This window comes from Nanorana parkeri, unplaced genomic scaffold (genome assembly GCF_000935625.1).
Source record: "Nanorana parkeri isolate BGI_ZX_2015 unplaced genomic scaffold, ASM93562v1 scaffold106, whole genome shotgun sequence".
Taxonomy (NCBI): Eukaryota; Metazoa; Chordata; class Amphibia; order Anura; family Dicroglossidae; genus Nanorana; species Nanorana parkeri.
This window is the reverse complement of record NW_017306374.1, coordinates 1,642,769-1,668,934: the sequence shown is the minus strand read 5'-3', so window position 1 is coordinate 1,668,934 and position 26,166 is coordinate 1,642,769. Positions and strand designations below refer to the sequence as shown.

The 26,166-nt window shown below is 41.4% G+C and overlaps 1 protein-coding gene across 1 annotated transcript in view; it reads left to right on the top strand.

The window, feature by feature from the left end:
• The window catches only part of LOC108784279 (cytosolic carboxypeptidase 6-like), a 727,452-nt gene that overhangs the window by 687,397 nt on the left and 13,889 nt on the right, over window positions 1-26,166 (top strand). Inside the window, exon 9 of the mRNA XM_018553039.1 lies at window positions 24,392-24,482. Coding sequence (XP_018408541.1) covers window positions 24,392-24,482 — 91 coding nt within the window. The remainder of the gene's footprint in view (window positions 1-24,391; window positions 24,483-26,166) is intronic.

Sequence of the window (26,166 nt, the reverse complement as noted above, 5' to 3'; positions counted from 1 at the left end):
AGTGGAGGAGGCTGGGGCCCAGCGGCAACGGGCGGTTTGCTGCAGGGTCCCTGGTATGTGCGGGGTCTGAAGTGGGCTCTGCAGGGTCTCAGGTGGGCTCTGTGGGGTCTTAGGTGGGCTTTGCTGGGTCACTCTCAGTTGGGCTGTGCAGGATCTTTGGTGGGGTCTGTGGTGGGCTCTGCAGGGTCTATGGTGGGCTATGTAGGGTCCCTGGTATGTGCGGGATTTCAGGTGGGCTCTGCAAGATCTCAGGTGAGTGCTGAGAGTTCTATGGTGGGCTGTGCTGGATCTTAGGTGGGCTGTGCAGGGTCTCTGGTATGTGTGAGGTCCAAGGTGGGCTCTGCAGGATCTCAGGTGGGCGCTGCAGGGTCTATGGTGGGCTGTGCGGGGGTCTCAGGTGGCTGTGCAGAATCTCAGGTGGACTCTGCAGGGTCTTAGGTGGCAAAGAGTAAAAGTCTCTACGAACATGACTCACAGCACATGTTAACCAGTAAATGGAGACAAGGAACATAGCAATGATGCTTCTCTGCTCCATCTAGTGGCTGTATTGCGCTTCTAATTTTGCTCGCATAGGCGTTTGCTCTGCAAATGCTTTATAAATAGACCCCTAAGTGTGAGTATAATCATTTTATTAAAACTGTGTTCTTACTCCAACGAGGCCAGTGTGCTTTGATTCTGTTTTATGTCCCCTTCCAGTCTCCGTCCACCACTATATTCCTGGCAAATCTAATTTTTCCAATCACAAATAATAAAACTTCTTTGTATTCACCGCCATCTAGCAGTTTAATATTTTACCTGTTTTGCGAGATCACAGCAACCGTATTTCCTATTTTCCAATGAAAGTGGCAGCAGGAGAGTTAAAATCTGCATTCAGGTATTTCACATCCGTCTTTGTGATATAAACGTTTGCAGGGATTTCTGGCGCACCCTCTGCTGTCATTGTTTTGAGTGGTATGAAATGAATATTAGCTTGGAGAAAAGGGTAATTATTTCCCCTGTTTAGTTATTTGCACCTATAATTAGTGCTTTACCTGCTGGGAACCATAAACACAGGCAATTATGCTTTGTAACAATGCTGATTGATACCGGGCTGAAAAATAAAGTATTTTCGTAGCTGCTGCGTACACGGGACCTGCGCGGCTCCCCACTGATCGCTCAAAGGTTAAAACAGATGACTTTCTGTTGAAACTTTGATCAGATTTAATTTCCTGGTTAATCATTGCTTTTGGGGCTCTGATTTTTCTTTTATTATGCAAGCCGGTATAATGATAATAAAGATTAACATGGACAAACAAATTGACAAAACATGATACCTATAAATTAGTAAAAATTCATTTGGGAGGCCAGGCACCGTATAGGGCAGCAGGTTAGTACTAAGCAATGATGATGATGTTGTTGACTCAATGTTATCTTCGTTTATCGGGTATATGGGAAATGTATTATTGTTCACTTTACAATGACAGGTTCCGTGAATGGAGAGACTACAACTCCCATCTGTTATAGTGGTTAGCGCTCGCAGTGGAGTACAAGCGTAGTGACATCACTGCTCTTGTAGTCAATCGATACTTCCTTCTGTCCGTTAGCTGAAAGTTCTTACCTCTGTATGGACAGGGACGAGATAAATACTTTATAGGAGCCAGAGCATTGCACTCACAATCCACAGATTGCGATTGTAATGCTTTGCAGACTCAAATGCAAAAAATTGTAAATGCACATTTATTTCTTTTATTGTACATTTATTTTTATTTTTTTCAAAATCCGGACTATGCCTTTAGGGGCCTATTTACACCTGTGCATTGAGATTTCTTCTTACTTCCTGTTTTGTCTCTGGGGCAGGAAATGAAACCTCCCCAATGACTCACGGATGACAAGAAATAACCTGTCGGGGGTTTTATCTAGGGATGCACCGATATATCGGCCGCCGAAACATATCAGCCGAAAATGGATGCGGTGCATCTGTTCTTTCTCTCCTCCCTGCTGGGCGCTGCTCTGTGTCCCAGCAGGGAGGAGAGAAACTTTCACAGGAGGCAGAGCGCTGTGGGATGAGAGCGCTGTGAGCGGCCGGCGTCTCTCCTCCCCGCACCGCTCTTCCTCCTGTCGCAGATCAGGAGAGCGGAGGTGTGCGGCAAGTCAGCCAGCGCTGTCACAGGAGGAATTTATCAAAACTGGAGCAGACAGATTTTGGAGCAGTTGCCCAGGGCAACCAATCAGCTTCTCTCTTCAGTTTGTTCAGTTAAGATTTGAAAATGAAAGCGAGAAGCTGATTGGCTGCTGTGCACAGCTGCTCCAGTGTTGATAAATTCCCCTCACTATATCCACATGATATACATTGCAGGAACATCAGTATAGAGGATTCCTGTTCATTTATAACAGGGGCTGCAGAAAAAGAGAGTGAGGTGTTCTCATTCTCTTTTTCTATTTTGAAAGGGAAATATTAGGGATCTGTTTAGCCCCCCAATATTTCCCCGAAGCCCTTAAAAGTAAATAAAAAAATAAAAACATTTAATACAAATAAATAAACAAATAAAAATAAAATGTAAAAAAAAATAAAAGTTTATTAAAAAAATTAATAAAAATAAAATCTTTTTTAAAAGTTAGAAGAAAAAAAACATTTTCGGTTTCAGCCCGACATTTTTTTTTCATTTCAGTTTCGTTTCGGTTTTAAAATTTTCATTTCGGTGCACCTCTGGTTTTAGCCTTTGCCTACTCTGTCATAAACAAAAAAACTGGCAATACATAGCAATTAGTATGCTGCCATGTCATTTATCTTTGTAGAAATAAGTAGATGCAGTAGGACCATTCATCCAATATAAACAGATGGAGAATTCCTACCAGGTACACAGAACCCACTCTCCTCTATGAATGTCATAATTAGGTATTTAGTATTCAGCGCAGCTACATGCCTATAGACCATTATAAAGAGCAGCAATGATGTGAAGGAATCCATAGGAAGCGTTCTTACATCTCTTCAATTTAGAATACTCGGCAAGGAAGTTCATTGCGAAAGCAGCTGTAGAAGTAGCGAGGATGCCCGAAGTACATAGTCATCAATTATATTTTAGTGTATTGTAGTTGGATGACCAAGATATTATTTGTGATTGTCTTCTAGGGATTGCAGCACATTGCACATACTGACCAAGCTCACGGAATCACTATAACACCCGTAGAGACTAGCCACCATTTTTAGGCAGAGTAGCGTTGCAGCTGAAGCTTGAAAATGTGACTCATGGTCAGGTGAATACACTGCGGCTGTAGAAGATGAACAAACTGTGACTGTGAAGGTTCTCATTCATCCAGGTCATGTACAGTATATCTGTAAAAAATAAATCAAGGCAACTGGACTTGCTGTGTTTTTTCTTGAAGATGTTTCGACTAGCTTTCTCTGTGGGTTTACCTCCATGAGGTCTCTGACCCCATGCTGGTTATGTTTAACAGATTATGTTGATTGGAGCAACATTCACCATATTTATTCTCAGATAAATTTTGTACAAGTCATTCTGAATTGAAAAAGCTGGTCGGATGACCAGCAAAACGTCTATAAGAAAAATACAGCAAGTCCAGTTGCCTTGATATATTTTTTACAGATAAGGAACCTCTGTGTTCCTGAATCACATAATTACTTTTTTTTTTTGCATAAAAAAATGAAATAAAAAGGCAGGGTCTTAAAGCAGATCACTGTTCTCCAAGATAGAGAGATAAAGTCTACAATTTATTCATATAAAAATTAGGGATGCACTGATACCGATACTAGTATGCTCCAATACCTCTAATACCGAAACTTCTCTCTGATCGGTAGTGCCAAGGGCAAGGGAGCATGGAGCGGGCTTACTTTCCTATCCCATTTTTTGCTAGGCAGCCTGGTTTTCTTAACCAATCAGGAAGCTGGGGAGCATGTTATGACCCACCTCCCGGCTTCCTGATTGGTCATGATGTGCCTCCCGGCTTCTTGATTGACTAGGAAGCCAGTTTCACTGACATTGGCTTCCTGGCCAATCAAGAAGGCGGGCAGCACCTCATGACCCACAGCAGCAGCCTCGGGAAGTGAAGCCGGTGTTCTTTCGATAGAATACCGGCATCCCAGGCAAACAGGAAGCCGGGCTGTGACTCATGATTCGCCACCCGGCTTCTTGATAATCGGCACACACAGCACCGGTAACAGTATTCGGTATCGGCAAGTACCGACAAAAAAATATCGGTACTCGTATTCAATACCGAAAAACCGGTATCAGTGCATCCCTAATAAAAATAATTATTATTTCAATAAAAAAAATTTATTGAACACAAAATTGCTAAACTCTACCAAGATACACCCATTGTACAAAAAAACCCATAAAAAACACTAGTTGACCTAGAGCCATAAATACCCCTATAGAGTTAGGGGGTTATTTACTTAGCTCCCAAAGGCAGCCGGGTGAATAACCGAGCTGAAGTGAAGTGAGCCGAACACTGTTTGGTTATTCACTTCAGCCTTGTACGGCTGATTTCAGCCGTACATCGGCTAAAATCAGCCATACATCAGCTGCCTTCGGTCAGCCGAACATGCTCTACATCCTTGGTTCTCAACTGGTGAGTCGTGACCCAAAATCGGGTCGCGACCCCGTGTTCAGTGGGTCGCCGCATACCTTCCACTTTTTTAGGTGAGACACTCCTCTGCCTCTCCCTAGCGCAATACTGTTAGTTCTCGTGCCAAGCAGCCATTGAAAATATTCTGCCCAGTGCCGAGTGTCAGCTTAAGGTGGGATGGGATAGGGCTTTGGCCGCGAGGGAGCTTTCTCTATATGTGCATTGCTTACAGCTCCCTCACATGTCCTGTAGAGGTGCCTGGACCGGAGTGACGTCACATTCTGGCTCCCCAGGGAGCTATACAAGCAATGCACATATGGATGGAGCTCCGTCACAGTTCAGCAGTTTGTGTCTGTGGTTGTGTATGTATGTCAATGTTTTTGAGGGCCCATTCACACTAGTACAGTGCGTTAATTCTATAGTACCATGCGACCACACCTACCATGCATTCTGGTGTGGGAGGTGTGCATTCCTTTGCAGTGCGACTTGGGTCGGGACTTAATGACCAAAGACAAATGTGGGTCCTGAGGTTACACAGGTTGAGAACCACTGCTCTACATGTTCGGCTGAGCCGAAGTGCAGAAGGAGTTCGACTCAGCCGATCCAGCATCTCCGGCATATTCTCAGAGGGGCCAAATGGCAGTGAGTGAATAGCCGATCACGGCTGGCTCTGCGCAGCTGTCATTTGCATGGAGATCGCTGGCTTCGGATGACCTTTCTCCACGCTTCGACTGGTTTTCTTAACCAAACCAAGCCGAGCCGAATCATATGGGTTCGGCTCAGCTAAGCCGCTCGGCTGCTGTACAGGCTATAGTGAATAGCCCCTACAGCAGCCCTCCAGTTCCATTGAACCGAGGGCTCAGGCGGCCAAAGCGAGCTGAAGGATCACCCGAAGCTACAGCTGAATCCTTCGGCTCCGTCAGGAATAACCCCCATTAAGTGTTGTTATTTGTTTCCTGGACTGCAGTGGTATATTGTCCTTTTGCAGTTCCATCCATCATGCCCAAATGATGGTGCCACCTTCCCCACTTGCATTCTCTTTCATCTAGAATAAACAAATAATTCTGGGGTCCAGATGTGAGTGAATGACACTTCATTATGATATGGTGGAAAAGGCTGGTGGCCCAGATACAAGGGAGGATGAGTGATCTAGCAGACGGGTACCCATCTGAAATGGAAACAATTTTGTATGGACTTCACCAGAGAAATAGGTTTTTTTCAGAGCGATTCAAATTGTTTCTTTTTCACGTAAACATTTGACCTATGGTCCTAAACAATTAATGATAGCAATATAAAAGGCTCCATCTATATATTTACTCTGAAACAAAATTTAAAAAAATCTGTCTAACCCACAATGAGCTGCCTGGCTGAAACACTTGTATTAAGGGTGATGGAGTGGACCTCAGTAGCCAAGGCTTAATAAAATAATAAAGCGCTGTTTCAGCTCACAAGCTGAAGAGATTGACTCTATAGATCTTCATTAGTCTTTAGCAGTGTGAAAAAAATTAATGACCTGTTTTTAATGCAAAAGAAAAATCGCAAAATAACTTTTTTTAGCCAAACTTCACTTTCTCTGAAATTCTGATCCATCATCTCTTACAAGTGACAAAAATGCATTTACCGCTTAATAATAGCAGATGTAAATACAAAATTTTTCTTTTGTCTATCAAAATGATAAACAATGGCAATTTATATTCACATAGCACAGAGCTTATATAGTTATAACAATGACAAAATCAGACATGAACATTTGCACTGAAGATGAAAACAGCACCTGTGGCAGAATTAAGTGAATAAATAAAGTTGCATCCCGATAGACCTTTTTTTTTTTGCACTGACCTAATTTTGTCAGATATTACATAAATGTAAGAATCATCCTGTACAGGACTAGACTCCAAAACATAAGTAGTAATTATATGTCTGGAACCCCACAGCCAAGTGAGTTAGCCTCTTATCACAGTCAACTGTTCTGTAGATTCAAACTTATTCTTAAAGCAACACTGCTAAAACAAAAATGCTAAATAATATCCCCACTGCAAAGGAAGTAATTAATACTTACCTTTCCCACTGTCTGTGAAACTTATCACTTCTGTATTGCAATAAACTTCTGTTTTCTCCAGATGCCAACACTTTTAGGGGTTAGTGGTTCCTTCTGACGACCCCTAAGTTTTTCAAGACACAATTGTGACCTAGGGGTCAGCGTGTAGAACCACAGCATGGAGCTGGGGACCAGGGATATGACACACTGGAAAGTATCTGATTAAAAAAATTATTCAAGCAGAGGTTTCTCTGCGAAACAGGCAGAAGTGGCATGGGCAGCAAGAAAGGTGAGTATTATTATTATATTATGGGATTTATATAGCGCCAACACAGCACTTTACAATATAAGGAAGACATTACAATTACAAAACAATGCAAAACAAGATGGTACGGAGGGCCCTGTCCGTGAGAGCTTACAATCTAAAAGGGAGGGGCAAGTGATACATGAGGAGGTAGCTGTGTGGGAATTGTTTGAGGAAGTGATAGTTCAGTGGTTGGGTTGAGGTGAAATAGGCTTCCCTGGAGAGATGAGACTTTAGGGACTTGTATAGTAATAGTTGTCTCTCTGCAAATTGTTAAGCAGTTTTATTTTAGCGACTGAATTCCATAGGCACAAACACTGTGCTCCAGGCAGCTCAACGGATTGGTGGGAGAGCCAAGGATAGGTGAGTTGGTGGTTCTTAGGAAGGGTTCAACAGTAAACCGGTTGATCGGCCTTGTGTGGCACGTTAAGCTAACCACTTACCATCATGGGAAAAAAAATACAAACCCAGAAGAGTCCTTCAAGGTGTGTGAGAGGAAGAAATCCTGCATCCTGCAGGAACTCCCTTTTTATTTAGCATGAGGCTCAAGTGAGGATCATCATATTCGTTGGGTAATGTAGATGTTCTCTTTAAGTAAAGAATCACACTCATACATGTTAAAATATGCCTATAACATTGGCACAGGTAGTATGTTAGGATTAGCTGCCTTTCAAGTTTTTTTTTTTTTTTTTAATCAACATTTTCTGACCATGTTTCAAATTGGTAATGCTAATTGCATTTTCTTCTATAAGGAAAATCCAAACTGCTCTGCCTGGAAATTATTAATGAGCCTGACAATCCCATTGTTTTACAAGTGTCCTTTTGTATAGCTTCCCTTGTAGTTTTTAAAAGCACACTGTGAGTAATCGGTGTGGGAGGAGACGCTGAACGTTGAAATGGTCTCTCCCCGCAGAGAGCCGTGTGATACATTGCTGTTCTCAATATTATTGAACCGATGGGTGTCAATGTTATTTAGCGGGCCCCATTTGTATAAGCGCTTTAAACATAGACGAGAGGGTTGCCAAAAAATTAACCACAGACAAGTTGAGGGATGGTCATTTCAGAACAACCAAAGCAGTGTGTCACCGCTGTCCAAATCTCTTCATTAGAGGACATTATGTTACAGACATGATTAGAATAAATTGATGGAACAACTGTCGCTCAGTTAATCTGCAGAGCGCTCTGTCTTCGGCTTGTCATAAATATACATTATGAGCTAGATTGTTATCCCACCAGCTAGAAAAAAAAGGTGCGCAAACAAACACAAAGCTCCAGCAAAGTTCATATAAGGAGAAAGACTTGCAAAATGATAAACTGAGTTCCAAGATTTAAAGACCAACTCCAGACAAAACTTTTATAGTTTAAAACAAAGTTAGGAAAAGTTAGTTCTTATTCTTCCTAACTTCTGTCAGGTTTTATATGCTGTAGGTGTCCCCATTGGGTCAGACATCCTAGAATGCATGTATTTAGGTACATATAAGCAACACACTATGATGTTATAGTCCTGAAACAAGTTTATTCCGATGTAAAATCTGATGGAAGATGGTACACAAAGCCAACACACATAGGCAACACATCTGCGCACACAATAATCACCCCAAGTGTAACATCGAAACCACAACAGTGGGCGTCGTATTTTCAGTTACTGAGCTGGTGGAGAGAGAGAGAATATGACTATTTGGATACGGTTGTGAGTGTGAGTACAAGGTTACTGGACATACTTTAGTTTTGTGAGTTGGCTGAGAGAAGCTCACCACCTGTAAGGCCCCGTTCACATTGAGCAGTTCACAACTCACTTCGTCTCTAGAGACGGCCGATCGCTTGAATGTAAAGCTCCCGGACGGCCGAGCTTTACATTCAAGCGATCGGGCGTCGCTGTTCGTCGGGCTCCACCGTCCTCTCGTCACAGACGAGCGGACGAGTGGATTTTTCAAGCCCTGTATATATATATATATATTGTACTTTTGTGTGCATACCCTAATGCACTAGGCTGTGCACGTCTATGCCAACACATTTTGGGGGCTAAATAATGCCCCGTTCATCAGGGTAAAAGAACTGACACAAAAATATCAAGAAATGTAGCACATAATAGGATTCTCATATTCTAAAGTAGGAGAATAAAATGACCTAATACTGGAGTACATGATAAGAAGAATTAATAAACTAATGATATTTATGATATCACAAGTAATATTCATGTTAGATAACTGAAATATGTGATTAATTAAATATACAGTAGTAGTGATGATAATGATAATCACTATATTTAATTACTATATTGTAATCAACATGTACTTAGTAGTCTCTCAGTATTATTATCAATAATATAATTAGTTTATATGGTTACATAGTTGTTAAGGTTGAAAAGACAAAGGTCCATCCAGTTCAACCTATGAGTCTCTTAGCCCTCGTTCACACCTGAACGTTTTGTAGCGCGTTCTACGCTCGACGAACGCTCTACAAAACGCTCAAAAATATAAATCCCATTGTATTCAATGGTCTCGTTCCCACCTTGGCGTATTTCCGCCTGTCCCTAACGCGCTACAAAACGGCCCACGCCTGAAAAGGTACAGGTACTACTTTGGGCCGTTTTGTTGCGCGTTTCCATTGGGATACAGCCAAGGAGCCTTCGGAAACGCACGACGGTCACGTGACTTTTTTACCGCGAATCGTGGTAAAAAAACACGCGTCAGACGCGCATATGCAATACGCCTAGGTGTGAACGAGACCTAAGAGTTCCTATACCGCTGTATACTGTAAACGTTTATTATTGTTTCTTATCATGTAATCTCGCATAGCTTATTTAATACTCCTACTTCGGATTAGGAAAATCATATTTGAAATAGAATTATTTGTTATATTTCTTGATATACTGGTGTGTCATTATTTGCCACTGATGAAGAGGGCAAAGTTTAGCCCCTGAAACTCGTTGGCTTTCTGTGCCATCTTCCATCTGATTTTGTTTTCTTTTTTAATATGTGGACTATAACATCATAGTGCGGTGCTTCAGTTCTACAAAAATTGATTCTAGTCCCCGCCAAATAACCATGGAAGCCCTTAGGTTTGCAACCACCAGCTGCCCATTTTCCAAACGCTGTATATTCTATTGGACATTAACAAGAACACTGTCAGGGATTCCTCTCCTTCACTCCTTTAACCAATACAATCCTGACAGAAGTAACAAAGCCTTCTCACTTGGCTTCAACATTTGTTTTTATTTATGTATGTGGATCAATGGATTTTCACCTCACTGTGTGACACTCATAAAATAGACAAATGGGGAGCTTTTTCCCATTCTTCTTATTCTATCTGGCACCCATAAAATGGACAGGTAGTGAGGGGTAATCTTCCACATGGGGACCACCATAAATAGTTGACAGAACGTCTTCACTCCACAGTGCTTTCTTTTGGCTTGTGGAGAAAACTCCAAGCATACACAATAGGCCGTGGCCTGCTGCTTCTGTTAAAAAGTCGGTTTGAGGAGTCGAATGGTCCAAAGTTGAACACATGGATATTGTGTCTTCTTTTCCCCCTAAAAGGGTAGGTAACATTAAACCTATCCCAAAACATATGTTAAGATTTTCTTCAAAAATGCTAATTGTCCAGCTTCAATCAGATCAGCATTTGGTGTGTGTGCTGTTAGTGGCTCAGGGACCTGTGGTTTGAAAACAGTAGTCTATGGAGCACAAAAAGTACTCAGAAATTTTCAGCAGTGTTTTGTCATTGGAAAGGCTGCTCATGAATAATTTTTCAGCTTATTCCCATGCTTTCCAGCTTTCTCAGGCTCAGTATATAAGTACTAATTTCCAGACCCTAAAAAGGCCAGCCAATGTATGTTATAATGAAGAAGGGATATGTTTAAGGCTGCACAAAAAAATAAAGATTATGATTTAGCACTTTGCAGAAGTGCTACCATGAACATGGTATAAGCCAGAAGCCCCCTTCAAAGCACTGTCTGCCAGACATGTACTTATTGTTTGTTGGCTCAGTAGTTGTCATTGCTCTTGCTGATGGAGAGCCTACAACACCATATTATCTTCTTTATGCACTTGGTGATGGCTGTTCTGTTAAACTATGAAATATGGAGAGCTTGTCCCATAAGACCCCAGAAACAATTATCAGCTTGGAACTCTCTGTACACAGATCTGGCACCTAGCAGTCATTGGCCAGTTGCTCCATGCAGAAATATTTCCGCCAAGGCATTAAAAACATCATCCAAGCTTCCTTATTAACAGGATTGATCGCAGGTATCAAGTTGGCCTTCAGCAATGTACTTGCTGCCACTTCCGTATTGTAAAATAATCTTGAAATATTTTAAATCATTTATAATTAAAATTGAGCCCAGAAAACATACAGTATATTTTAGGAAATCTGTGCATTGCTGTAGGAACGTTTTGCATATAGTGATACCTGAACACATCAGTGGTTGGTATCAAATACTTGGCCATGGACTCCTCACTCAGTTAAAGAGCTCCAGCATTCCTGGGGGAACACTCACACTGCTTTTTTGGCTTGAGATATTCCCTTCCTAACATACTGCAACAGATACATGAATTTAACTCTCAGTATAGAAATATGAAAGCTGCCATTGTTGGAATGTTTAAAGGTGCAAGTTTTAAAGCTTCCTTCTTCATCCTTGCTTTACCACCTACAGAATTAGTTATATGGAAATATTAGCCTGTGAAGTTATAACAAAGCAACTGCATACTTGTTCTGGATTGGTGACTCATTAAATGGACTATTTCACCTTGTCTATTTAGGGCAAAGTGCCAAAGTTTTTGTAAAGCCAACCCTGACCACTTTATACTCACCTCTCCAGAACTCCAGCTCCCCCACGGGCTGTGGCCCCACTGCTCCTTTTTCTGCACAATATCCATTTCTTCCAGGTTTGAAGAAGCATATGACCACATCCTATGATGCAGTGCTTGGGCCGAATTGTTGGGCCCAAGTATTGTCACATGAATGTACTCAAGGTCCCTGTATGACAGTCTAAACAAGTACCTAATTCCATTACTAGGTGATGTACAAGCATTATAAAGTAAAAAAAAAAAAACTTCCTCTATCTTCCCTGACTAAGCTAAATCCTCCTTAATTTGCATCTCACATGCTTCCCCTCCCAGACACTACAGCTCACAGTGGGATGATTTCAGCAACAGAGGCAGTGCTGTCAATCCTGGAAGCAGTGGGCAGGCCTAGATGTGTCCAGGTGCTGATTGAAAAGCTACAAGCTTGTAAAGGTCACATGACCACAGTCGCTCTAGCCATCATCTTCTTAATTGCAGGAAGCGTGGCTGCATTGAAAGAGCAAGCAGTGGATTCTGTAAGGGCAGTGAAGATAATACGCTCCCTGCCCTTTCTACCTTGTGTTCCACAGCTGGTGGCACACAAGATCAGCCCTGGGAAGGTTGTGACAGCCAAGTGCAGGGGGCCTGGTAGCATTTATAGAGGGTGGTCAGTGGCTGCATTTATAGGGCGGGCATTGGAATGATGTAAGGACAGCAGTAAAATACATCTTCCTACTTTGCATTTCACAGCTGATAGTGAGGCTCCTGCTACAGGCACCTGTCAGTCAAACAGATAAAGGCTTGGAGGTCATGAGTCAGCCAGACTTACCAAGGAACTAAAGCATGGCATCCTGCTGCACGGATTACAAGCTGAGGACACAAATTGACCATGCTAACGCATACTTAGTGTGGTCATAATGCTCCAGGAAGGGAATTGAACTGACAGGATCACCAGATATTTGAAGCTGAAAATGACTGTAGCTGAAAAAGAAAGCAGATGCACAGAATTTGCCATTGTCAGAGGAATGGATTAGTGGTATCAGTAATAATGGTTACATACACTTTAAAACTATCTAAGACTACCCTCTCCGTAAGGTGACAATGCTGCTGTCCAAAGGTGGCTCTGTTGTTCTTCCATAGAGTGTAGCCACCCTAAAACAGGAATTGTGTCACTGGCCAATTCACCAGGGAAAAATAAAGGAATACAAGTCTAAAAAAGAAAACGAATGCAGCCACATCTAAGGTCTGCTTTTTGTCATTGGGTTTAGATACGCTTGAAGTGCTTTAGCGCTTTTTTTTTTTTTTTTAATGGGAGGCCATTGTTCTTCTTTGGGTAGGGACTGATGTCACTGCTCCCTCTAAGCTGACCCAAGCAGACATGGATATATGTATTAGCGGCTGCAACAGAGGTCACCTTGAAAGTTGTGCTACTGTAGGTCTAATATATATATATATATATAATCATACAAGACTGCACATTAATGTAAAAGTCTGTCAAGAAAACTTAAAATCACCTAATGTCTATGGCTATCCTTACACCTCCAATTACATATATCTTTCTTAATGTTGGAACAAGTTGCATCATATCTTTTAATGCTCCTCTAATGAGAAGAGGTAAATAAAGTCAGAAGCTAGGGTTTGTGCCATTCTTCAGTCACACTTCATTAATATATTTAGAGGAACTGAGCATTCGGGGGCCACCAATCTGCCAGAGTTTGAAGATCCTGCTAATTATCAATCAGTCAATAAACTTTGTTATAACTAATTAAGCAAAGTACTTTGTTATTTATTGCCATGAAATGTTGGCTTGTCTGATGCCTCTGAGGATAAACTTGATTTAGACAGCTCCAGGAATGATTAATTAAAGTGGGGTGCACAAAGCAAGTCCCATAGCTGTGATGCTGAGTAAGTTTTCTCAGATAAATTTAGTGTAACTATAGGTTTTTTTTTCCCAACACAATTAGTTGCATTATTTTTGGGACACAGTTTAAGCCTGTCAAATATGCAGAAAAACAAGAAGTAAATTATGAAATCTACCAGAAGGAATAACCTATCTGACAGCTTCCGAAGGCTTGTATGAGCTCCGGTTGGTTCATTGTCACATTGTCATTTCTTCCTTATTTTTAACAGTGTATATTACCCCAAACACTACCCCATAGAGCCTCTGAAAATGCTGAAACCATACTGGGGGCCTTTCAAAAAAAAAAACCTCTCAAAACACCATTTCAGAACTGAAAGGCCCCAAAAGAAAAACTAAGTTAATCTTTAGTGAAAGCAGTGGTAAAGATACACTCTACTAACCAGCTCTGTTACAGTATATGTGCCAGAAAAATGTGAATTATTGAAGAAATGAATTGGTGGAGTGTTGGATTCCATTGTAGATGAGTATTTCAAACTAATTTGACAGCTTTTTGGGCCAGTTTCCAAGTACACAATCAGCTTTGCCACAGGCCCTCGGGGTAACATGTGAAAGTTTGGAAAAAAAAGAGTGTGCCAAAGTCCAGATAAAGTTTAATTTTCATAATAATTGTGTAAAACCAGCAAACACTTTGTGTGGGTTCCAAGAGGTCCCCTTCATCAGGGCTTAATGATGAGATAATTATATTTTTTGGAAATTATGGGGTTAAAATTTGACAGTTAACACAAGATCTTCCTTGACCAGTTATGCAAAAAAAAAAAAATAGTGCTAGGCTGGCCTCAATTGTGCACCGACATCCCATAGGCTTGAATGGGACATTGCTTCTGCAGTACGGGCACTACATTTTTATCAGGTGAGCTGCAGGTAGAGTGGAAGGCAGCAGCTGCCGGAGAGGTTAAGTACAAACCTGGGGAAAGGGGTGACGCAGCTTGTGCCCAAGACACCAATCATATCATTTCTTACAATTTCTTACCTGATACCTCCTAGGTAAGAAATTATAGCACACCTGTACCCAGACTATGGACACTATACTATTTACATATTGTTAACAAGCACTAAAAGAACTTTAAAATAAGCCCTACATCACCTCTCTAGCTGCTTGTTAATGCATTTAAAAAAATCAAACTAGGGTCTCAAAGATCATTCTCAAAGATCAAACTGGGTTTCAGTCCTTTCTAACAGCTTAGAAACACCTACTGGCTCTTTACATTAGAACGATGGCAGGCTGCCAAGATTAGCTCTCATAGAAAAAAAATTCTGTGACCGTTGAAAATTAATTTCTCCACAATGCCTATAGCTAGGTGAATGAGGGCTTATTTTAAAGTGTTTTTACTGCTTGCTCAGAATATATGAACACTGTACTTTAGTGTGTCTTGTGATGGTAACAGTCTTAGGCCCACTGCTGTCAGCAGGAAGTGACTGCACAGTCTCAGGATTCCACCACTGTCACCAGGATGTGACTGTGTAGTCTCCACCATTTGACGATTATACTATTAGCTTCACCTTGTGCAGAGATTTTTGCAGTTCACTGCCAACAATCTAAGCATCAGACTGACAGGGCCCTAATTTGGATTGGTTATGATGTCATCGAGGAGCGCCACCGGCGGGACCAGAGATGGGACACTACCACCACAGCGATCGTTCCCTTGGGTTCTCTGTTCTCATCGGCTGCTCTGTAGCTACAGCGGCCGATGAGAAGAGAGAACAGAAGCGAGCAATTGCCGCGGCGGTAGTGTCCCATCTCTGGTCCCGCCGGCTGCGCTCCTCAATGAGATTCCACTCGCCCCCCCGCAATTTTCACTCGCCAATCGCGAGGGGGCGAGTGGAAATTTTTAGGCCTGCCCTAACACACCAAAACATTTGCCTTCACAACATGTTTTAACCTAAACATACAAAGTTCATAGCTTGCATGCACACTGCTTCAGTGAATTGCCATGATACCATGAGATGTAGTTCTCAATCCCCCCTAATGGAGTGTGCTCCTGTGTCTTGGCACTTTAAAGTATGCAGAAGGCAGTGACGAGTTCATATGAAAAACATTTATATTCAACAAAGTAAGGCATTATTTTTGAAAACGATAAAGAATCTGGTCAAAGGGAGCTATGGTTGAAAAGTGCTCATGAACCTGGAGTTGAGCTTTATTTATCAGGCCCAAAGTCTGTGAATTATAATTCTTTTCTCCCATACAAAACATCAACAACAACAAAACAGAGCAGGCTCTGGTAAATAGGTTTTCACTTTGCAGATTTAATACTGAATTTTATGTTTTGCCTGCAGTTGTCTTTTTATGAAAATGCTTTGGATGAAAAGGGAACCCGCTTATAATGTTGCACTCCTTGGCTTGGTTTAAATTAGTAGCACTCTGAAAAAAAGGGGAAAAAAGGAAATTTTAATGGAAAAATTTCTATATTTTAGAGCGGTGATTTACTTTGATGAAATGGATGTCACAGCACAGCAGCTGGGAAAGTGTGCACAATTCTGAGAAGTTGCTTATTACTTCCCCAGCCATAAAGTTAATGGGAACGTTGCTGTGCAATTAATTTTGTGATGTTCGTGAGCGGAGGAGCTATAAAGTCAGGCGCTCGGATTCGTCATGGAGGATGTTGTTTTATACTATTAACTCTTCATCTGATTGAGAGCAAATTATGTGCTTATTCTGGGCATTTTCATTCAATGCTGGGGTCAGACTGTGGGGCAAGAGGATGCACGTACTTCAGCATGACAGGGTGAAGCAGGGCATGAACTGAATCATGTTCCCTCTCATCAACAGCCTTTTGGAATGGGAAATGTGACCTCTCATCAACTGTCAGAACTGGGTTGCCCCTTCTCTCTAGGTTTCCAAGCTGGCCTTGTAAATCAATTGTACAATAATGCCCCCAGACTATCAATACTACTAACCTGTGAGCACTCTGTGGCCCCTACAAGTACCTTTGATAATTTTTTTGTTGCAGAGATAAATCAGGCAGAATGCCCAGGAAGACCGGCTGCAACCTTCATGCTGCTGCAGTAAACAGGGTGACACTGGTGGATGGTGCATTCCAGAGTGAGAATCAGAGATGAGCTAAATATAGGTGAGCTAGTCGGCTGTATGAGTAAACCAGGTGAATAGCACAATTGGCCAAATCTGTGCACTGTGTTTTCACTTCACTAGTGCCCTTGCTTTGGGCCCCATTATTTCTTAATCTGTATCCGCTCTAATACAATTTTCTGTCCTTGAATTTCTCAACACAAACACTCTAGGTCTTTCTGTCTTGCATTTATCCATATCCAGTCCCTATGCTAAGCCCACCCACCCATTTGACACTCCGATGTGAGAGCCTCTATTGGCTCTGACATTGGACTTTTTATACAGTAGGGATTGACTTTAGCTCCAGGAGTATATGGTGTTTACCCAGCATTCAAGAGCTCCCAAAGTGAACCAAAATAAAAAATCATATCTAAACCTAGTAACAAAAATGTAATATTTTGCAGCTTACCAATCTTTGGATGCGGCTGCATTTGCTTCCACTCTTAAGGCTTTAGCCCCTTATTTTCACCTGGTAATGCTGCCTACAACATGCTTCCTTCCTTTGTGTCTACACTCAATTCTCCACAGTAACTTTGAAAGGAGCCATGGTTGCCACACAGGTTTAACTCCATACATATCTGCCTTTGTTTAACTCCATTACATGGTTTATTGATGGGACTAGTAGTTGGCACAGGAAATATAACATTGTGCATGCTGTCTTTTAGCTCAGAGGAAGAGACAAGGGACCTGTTGATCTTGCATTTCTAGCAAGATCAACCGGTATGTTCTGTACACATTATAAATGCTCTTAGCCCAATGCTCTTAGCCCCAAAAAAGGAAACAAATGCAGCCACCACATATAAAGACTAGTAAGCTGCAACATATGACATTTTAGGTTTTGTGTTTAGATACACTTTAACAGAACCACAATGTGCCTGCACTCAGCAGTGTTTTTAGGTTTTGGGCACAACTATGTACCTAAACAATTTACTTAAGGGAAAATGCAAGGGCCCTGGTGCACTAAAGTTTGTTGATAGGTAGCCAAAAAATGCCACAAACAAAATGCTTAATGCATTGTAAGCATGATCCAAGCCATAAGATCCAGTCACTAAACGCAAACTAATACAAACAGTAATACCTAAAGAAGAGGACTCCAAAAAATGCTAGAAAATGTCTCTACATTAATTCAATACATTTTAAAACTGCCCTGCAAGTGTCAGTGTTGCTAATAAGGAGTTTATTTGTGACTTCTCATCTTCTCATCCATCAGAACATGACGCAAAGACACACAAAGGCCAAAAACTGACCACTTTTCTCCAAAAATGTGCTAATGACAGACACCCACCACACCCAATACAACTTGATTCAAACTACTTTAAAGCCTTATTTAAGCAGTGAATGCCATGAACATTGTAAAGAATTATGCTCCTCATTGAAAGATGAACATTAGCATACCTGGAGATATTTGATAAATACATTTCCACTGCACCTAATAGGCTCACAAATCACCTATAGTGTTCCATAAACTCAGGAGATGGACACCAGCAGCCCTATTCTGATTCCCAGGTGCTCATATTCTTCTAGTACTTCCTCTCTTGGCTTCACATTCTGTAGTCCTGCTGTGAGAAGGTCTGCTGAGGCAACACTGGTCAGCATCCAGAACCATGACAAATAGGTCTCTGTTGTGTAATATATCATATACAATTGGTTGAAACTTAATTTAATTAGCCATACTTGGTAGTTTGATGTTTGTTGTGTTGCTTGATTATTGTCTTCAAAGCAGTTTTGCATTTTCTAGATTACATTACTCCAAATGACCTCTGTGTGGGCTTCTTGTAGTCTCCCTGTCAAGAGCCTCCTATGATCACTTGTTTTCAGAGTGAACAAAAGTACAGGGGCAGATTGGGGCACCAGAATACAAGAAAGCCCCTTGGGAAATACAAATTAACCCCAACCAAATGGCTAGATTTAATGCCACACTAACAGAGAAGAAAAATAATAGCACCTAGGATACAGGTTAGCCAGGACATGTAAACAGTGGTTTGCATTAATATGGTAAAAGAAGCTTTGCATTTGTATGAGGCAATAGTGATGGATACTGGAAGGGGACATATACCTTTTTATTGCACAGGACCCCTCTGCAGGTTATTTTCCCTTGAGGAAAAACTGTTTTGAGGCTGCTTCAGCAATGAAGCTCCTCAGTTTTATTCAGCACTGTACAGTTCCAGCTAAGAAGCCCATTTGCCAAGATGACTAGTCTAGATGAAAAGACTTGTTCATTTGCCACCGAAACCAACACCCTAACTGGGATCTAACCTTTCTACAGTGCTCACCTCATTTTGCTAAAAGCGCAGATTACAACTAAACTGGGTTGGTACACCTTAATGTTCTTCAGAGTCCACTCACACCATCTGTGTTGGATCTGTGCTGGCCGTTGTTTCCAGCGCTGCCCCAGCGCAACACAAGGCAATTTGCCTTGTCATGGATGGTGCCCATTCACACCACCGGTTAGTACAACATTTGGTGTGAATGGGCCCTTAAGTTTTCTCTGCATATATACCTCCTTGGTAATGGTTCAAGAAATTTAAGAAAATCTTCCCAGAAAGCACTTTTCATTTTATTTACTTCCTAATCAGGAGATGTTTGCAAACATAAAACAAGCTCAACTGCGATCAATGACAAGACATCATGCAAGCTCAGTCCTGTGACATGAACTTTGATTGGAGAGCATTATTTAAAAACATGGGGGTGTGCAGAATTTGTTCAGCATCGACAACTGTGCTCCCACCCCGTACTCAGCTGAGAGTTATTATTTCCGTGCTAAAACCCTAAATCTCCTTTAAAAGACTGCTGCTTTTAATTGAAAATTCTCAATCAATCTGTTCCTCCACTCTCCCCACAATCCCTGTGCTCGCACTCTCATCCCCATTTGCAGTAAATAATCTCTGGATCGGCTTCCAGCTCAAAGAAATAAATAATTTGGAATTTGCTGTATCCCATGTGATCTCTCAGCCTTAAATCACTGAATTCTGTACTGAGCTAAGACGGGAAGAAAAAAAAAAAACAGAGAGCAGCGAAGCGGAACTATTACTTAGAGACTGCAGCTGTATGGCTTCAGTGCTTATCATCACCATTTCTGGAGAAAACCATACTCTGTAGAAATGATTGTACTGCAAGCAAATCCAGGCCAGATTACTCTGGAAAACCTGCTGCATTCGTTGGATCTTTAAGATAGTTTCATGTTTTGTTCCCAGCTCTGAAACTGCTTCAGCTGTTTTGTGAATCAAACCGTCTGTTCAAGTTAATATATATTTTGCACATTTGTAATGCACATATTTTATAGGGTACAAATCTGAATTTCATTTTCAACTGAGCTCTTTCATCAGTGTTTAAATCAAACCGGTAAATCATGGTAATATTACTACCTTACCAATGGGATGTCATAGAAGGCACCTCCAGTTGCTTTCTTGTAGTGTACAGCAGGAACCTTGAAACAAAGAGTGATGGTCAATGCAAATTTTGGCCTGCTCTAGCAGTCAAGAACTGTTTCTACTTAAGTTAGTAAAGCAACTATCATAGTGTATGAAGAGTAAGGTGTGGGGAAGTTAGGGAATTTGGCATTACGGTTACAAGAGCTGTTTGATTTTGTTGTCTACAAGGAAGAAGAACCTACATTAAGGCATGTAGAAGTGTCTGATATGACATCCAACTGGTGGTCTAGTAATGCTGCTAACAAGACTACAAGAAGCCCAGCTTCAGACAGACCAGTCACCTCAATGCCCCCTGTAGCTTCCTGAAATCGGCGATGCCCAATGTGGATGGAAGCAGCCTACATGTTCTGCACCACCTGCCAGGCTGCTCCTGCTCCTTCTCACTATGTGGGACACCCTGCAATGCTAGGAAATTACATAAGCTGTCCTGTGGATCCCTGCTCTCACAGCTGCATGAATTATTTAACCCCTGTGATGACATTACTGGTGCTAAAAGAGCAGAAATGTACAGACTGAGATAAAGTAAGTAAAAAACAAGCACTGGGTGCCATTACAGAGAAAGAAAGGGAGTTATAGGTTTAGTATTATATTCTACCTGAAGAGGGGATTTAAGATGCCCATAGACATGCAATGGTGGTTGGAAAATCTGACCACCAAAAGATAATGATTTAGGGTGACTGAGCATGAAACTCCATGTTGATATCTATCAAGATGCTTATGTATTGTGGAAACACCCATTGTGCTGTCTAAATTGATTTGAGTGATCTTTCTCAACGAATGCTAAGGTAGGGAGTATCCTGATAAATGCTCAAATATTCTAAACTGGCTGAATGAGTTGACCGTTGTCTCATGTACTTTCAGGCTGCCCATACAGTTACCAGTTTGGCAGGGTGGGGAGCATAGGAGAGCTGGTACAGAATAGAGGAGGCCTTTCATTTTCATTGCTAATGAGCTGCAGTAAGAATGCTATAATCTTTATGTCTAATGTGTAATGTTGAGTACAACGGTGCTGGCAGGAAGTGATATCACTGGAGTCACTATGAGGGTATAGCTGGAACGTTTGGGAAAGTCAGCAGTGAAATGTAGGTGGAAACATACACAGAATAGTCATCTGCATCCACATGCATTGTAATAGGAGGAATTTATCAACATTGGAGCAGACAGAATCTGGAGCAGTTGCCCATGTCAACCAATCAGCATCTCTCTTCAGTTTGCTCTGGAAATATTTGAAAATGAGACAGAGAAGCTGATTGGTTGCAGTGCAAATCTGCTTCAGGTTTTGTCTGCTCCAGTTTTGATACATTTTCCTCAATATATTTTAAGTGCCCAGTGATTTAAGTGCCTAGTGACTCAGACAGACTGAGGCAACGTGTTTCCAGGACAGGAGGTACTGTGGTCAGAGGGCATCCATATACTGTAAATATATCAGAAATGAAAGCTATCTACAGGTTAAAACGCCTTGCTGCCTCAGGGGCTGCCATAGGTCTGTTGTGGATTAGAAAGAACATGCTGTGCCTGCAGGAACATTATGTACTGCAAGTCTGAGTTGAAAGATCCAGCTCTTTCATACATCAGAGGCAAGAGTAAAGCAATAACAACAGAACTGGAGAGAGTGGGGCAGCTATGCGTAGGACGGGGGTGTCACTCCTCTGGCCCTACTGATCTTATGCTGCACTTTCCTTTAGATAAATAAATAAAGCAACAGTGTGGTCATTGCCCCATAGCCCAGAATATCCTATGCAAATACCAATATTCCAAGGGGGTTATTCACGTAGGAGCCGAAGGATCCAGCTGTAGCTTTGGCTGATCCTTCGGCTCTCTTCTGCTGCCGGAGCCCTTCGGTTCAGTCGAACCGAAGGGCTTCTGTAAGGGCTATTCACAATAGCCCGTACAGCAGCCGAATGCAGCCGAGCTGGTCAGCTGAGCCGAAGGCATATGCTCCGGCTCGACTGAGCCGAAGTGACACCCAAAGCGGGGCCCACAAATGACAGCTGGGCAGAGGCAGCCGTGATCTCACAGCTGGCTCTGCTCAGTTGTAATGACAAATCAGCGTCCCCAAATGACCTGAGGACCTGTCATTAAACAAAAACAACTGGGCGGAGCTAGCCGTGACGTTACGGCCGGCTCTGCCCAGTTGTTATTCATTGGCTGGGACCTGCTAGAAGACTCAGCCGAAGTGCAGCCGAAGGCAGCCAATGTATGGCTGATTTCAGCCGATGTACGGCTGATATCAGCTGTACAAGCCAGTAGTTAACAGCAAAACAAAGTTCACTTCACTTTGGCTGGGTTATTCACTTGGCTGCCTTTGGCAGCTTTGTGAATAACCCCCTTATAAAAGTTGACAATATAATAAGCTTAGGCCTACAGATATCATTTTATGCAGTTACGTATTTGTGTTAAAAATGTTTAAATCTATTGTATTCAATTTTATTATACTCTAAATCACTCATGCGCTGCTGTATGCACATATGCTGACAAGATACTTGTTGACAGAAGGAGAGAGAAGAGATATACCTCATTAGTCTTTTGCTGCTCCTTCATTTTCCAATCACAGACAGGGGGTATAGAGCTATAAGAAACTCCAAATATGTTTGAGTTTTTAAGAATAAAAATCTTTACAAATGGCTGAATTCTACAATACAATGATTTGAAAACATATGGCTGGTCATGGATGTAATGAATGTGTTATAGAGGCTCCTTTACATTTTTATTTTGTGATTCAAAGAACTTTCATGGTCCACACATCTCAGGCTGCTGGCCATCCGAATCTCCAGACACTAAAACAAAGTGCTAGCGCCCAGGATTTCCATAAACGATATTAACTACATGAGTTAAGTAATCGGCAAGAGTCCTTCGCAAAGGTAATTAAAAATAAATCAATGTTATTGGCATGTGGGGCAGATTGCTGATTTAATAGCTAATTGAGAGCTCACCTTATGATTATTTAAAAGAATCTGCTGGAGTGCATTCTAAATGAGGAAACAAAAGACATCATAAATAAATGGCTGACAATTATGGACTGCTTGCTTTAAATTGAATGGCCAGATATAGCCAAGTCAACCCTAAAGCTTCATGGGTAAATGTGTGTTCCATGCCAAGGTCATACCTGTCAAAATGAATGAGAATGCATTGGTGAGCACCTGGTGTTTGAAGCCGGAATTTATTAAAGGGAATTTAAAGTTCCCCTGTGGCCAACAACTACCTCCCTTGGTGTGGTCACTGTTTTATCATATGGCTTATGTAAACCCAAAATCTATTTTTCAGTATGTTTAATATTTCGCCTTGCTGCAAGCAATTTTTTTGCAAATCGTTACCAATTTTCTTACCTTAAAGTGGAATTAAAGCATTTGAAATCTGGAGAGCAGAAAAGATTTGTATTGCTTCACAGTGTACACTGAGCTATGCATATGCAGCTCAGTGTATATTTTTGCATGTTGCGGTCCTTGTGTCTTCGTCACACGCACAAGAGTTAAGTCCCTTGGGCCAATCAAAATGGCCAAGGATCCTAAACCCTCAGGAAGTCAGGGAGAAGATGTCAGTGCCAGTGAAGGAGCTCACAGGCGTCACATTGCTGGAGGACAGGACACAGGTGGGTATGGATGGGATTAGTTTTGCTGTAAGATTCTGCCAGTAACCACACTTCCTGTTGCTGGCTGTCAGCACTAAACCACACGCCTAGTAGTTATCAACATTGTCAGCCTGTCATGCACATTCATTCATTTGACATTTGGGCTTCCGGGGTTGTCTAATAGATCTGATAGGCAGCCCATCATTAATAACAAGTCAGACTCTGCATTGTAATGAAAACTTGCTGATCGGAGCAGGAGGCAGAATAAGCAAAGTTATTACCTCCTAAAAAATGTTATGCTTCTTTAGTGTCCAATCAACAAGTTGAGGGGAATGGCATGTATGAGTTTTGACCAACTGTGTTTCTTAAATTCAGAGAAGAGAAGTGAGTTTACCAGCTTGCCTGTGCTTTCTGGAAGTATTTCCTGGATCACCAGATTGGCTGGGCAGAATTAGAAAACCTTTGGCAGATACATCAGTTTGCATTTATGTATTTTAACTGTATATTTAGAGTTTTGCCTGGAGGTCAGGTTTTATACTTGCGCTCAAGATGATATTATCTTTAGATAATATTGCTTAGCATTGTTTTTATATATTTTTTCAATATCCTGTGAGTATGAGTGTGCTCTGTATTATTTATTTTACACTGAATTCTAACTGACGGTGAATTTTGTTTTATGTACATGGGAATAAAAATATTCCTTAACTAACGATCTCAGATATGAAGTTTGGGAGAAATGTGGCAAGAACTTTTAAGGATTACTACCAGCTGAATGGTGAAACTGCAGGACTTCCTAGACCGCATGCCAGGTATGCAATGAATAATGTTTCCATGACAAAATAAGTAGCCTTTTCATACTGGATGCATCAGCATGCACGAGTATGTACACACGTCGATTATAGTGATGCGTAAACCCAAAATTGATGTTTTACCTATGGATGGAGAGTGATAGACTTAAGCTGGCCATACACTGCTCTAATTCAAACTCAGCCAAAATCCGAGTTGTCATGACAGCAAGAGGTGAGGACAAATCTTCAAATTGGGGCAAATGTTTCAGTGACAACTGACTGAGGTGGGTATTCCTGTCACTTCTGTTGCACCTTCAAGACAGGGAGTGAAGACATTTCTCCCTAGCAGGGCACCGAGAGCCCCAATGGGCTATCATCCCTTCTCTACACTATCCAAAACTAAAAAAATATTGGGCTATACATTCACTTTAAGATTTCCCTTAACTCAAAACATTCTTTTTAATTCATGACAAAAGGTTCAGTTGTGATCCATGACCAGCATTTACACCTTGGTGCAAAAATGCTTGAGGCTCTCTGATCTAGGTAGGATGTATATTTATATTATGCATGTAGACTTTCAGCAAGAAGAGTTTACTCTTTTTTTTTTCTTCTTTTTGCTGCTTGGACAATTTGCTATAGACAACTTGTAAGGAAATAAAACCTGAAATGTAGACTGATCGGTGAGGCATGCAGTGGTTGAATAGTCAGTCCAGAACTACAGTAATGAGCAGGGAACAATGAATAGAATATGCTGTGCACCTCACGCATACCGCCCAACCCACCTCATTCACTGATAGAGGGCACAGCGCTCAGTCTGACCCTATTTGTGGCCAGCTGTGTAAGCTGCATTTTTTTGGCATTTCAGCAGGAATTATTACTGACTGGAAAGCACTCAGATTATATGAAGTTTGTGAACATAAGAGAGTTCATAAAGAGGTTATTGGAGTTATGGAGGGCCCTGAAATTACATAGCACCTCACCAATTGTAAGAGCCATTTATAGGCTAAGTTATTGGAGTCAGGCGGATAATGAGACCTTAGCTTGTTTTTGGAGCTCTTGGTGGGATAGTTAAGCAGTACTTAATGAGGGAATGGGTCACTGAAATATAGAAGATGGCATTACAGCATGATATATCTAGGTAGATCAAGTCAATTTACAGCTATCAAACCTATACCAGGGGTCACCAAGTGGCCTCCTACAGCAATATCTTTACATTGCATATGTAATTAATGTGCAAAATGGGGGAAACCCATTGCATTCAATCAAATGTCAGTTTACCTGTATCAATCCAGTGAGAGATTAAATCTAGTTGATTACTTTGTGTTACTGCATTACAGCAGAGTGTTTTGGTTTTATTGTCAATTATTTATTTGAAGAAGAACTCTTGGCATACACAATAAGTGTAATAGAAAAGTGGGCCTGAACTCAAAAAATGAAGTTTTGCTGTTATAGGGAATAGGGCTGCAGCTAACGATTATTTTCATAATCGATTAGTTGCCCGATTATTTTTTTGACTAATCCATTGGTTGCTTTAAAAAAATCTCTCTCTTTCCTACCAATTAACCGATAATGAGAATAGTTGCCAACTATTCTCATAATTGACTATAATCGATTTAATCGATTAGTTGTTGCAGCCTAATAGGGAACATCTAGAAACTGTTGTGCCTATGCACAGGGGCATATCTACCGCAAGGCAAACAAAGCG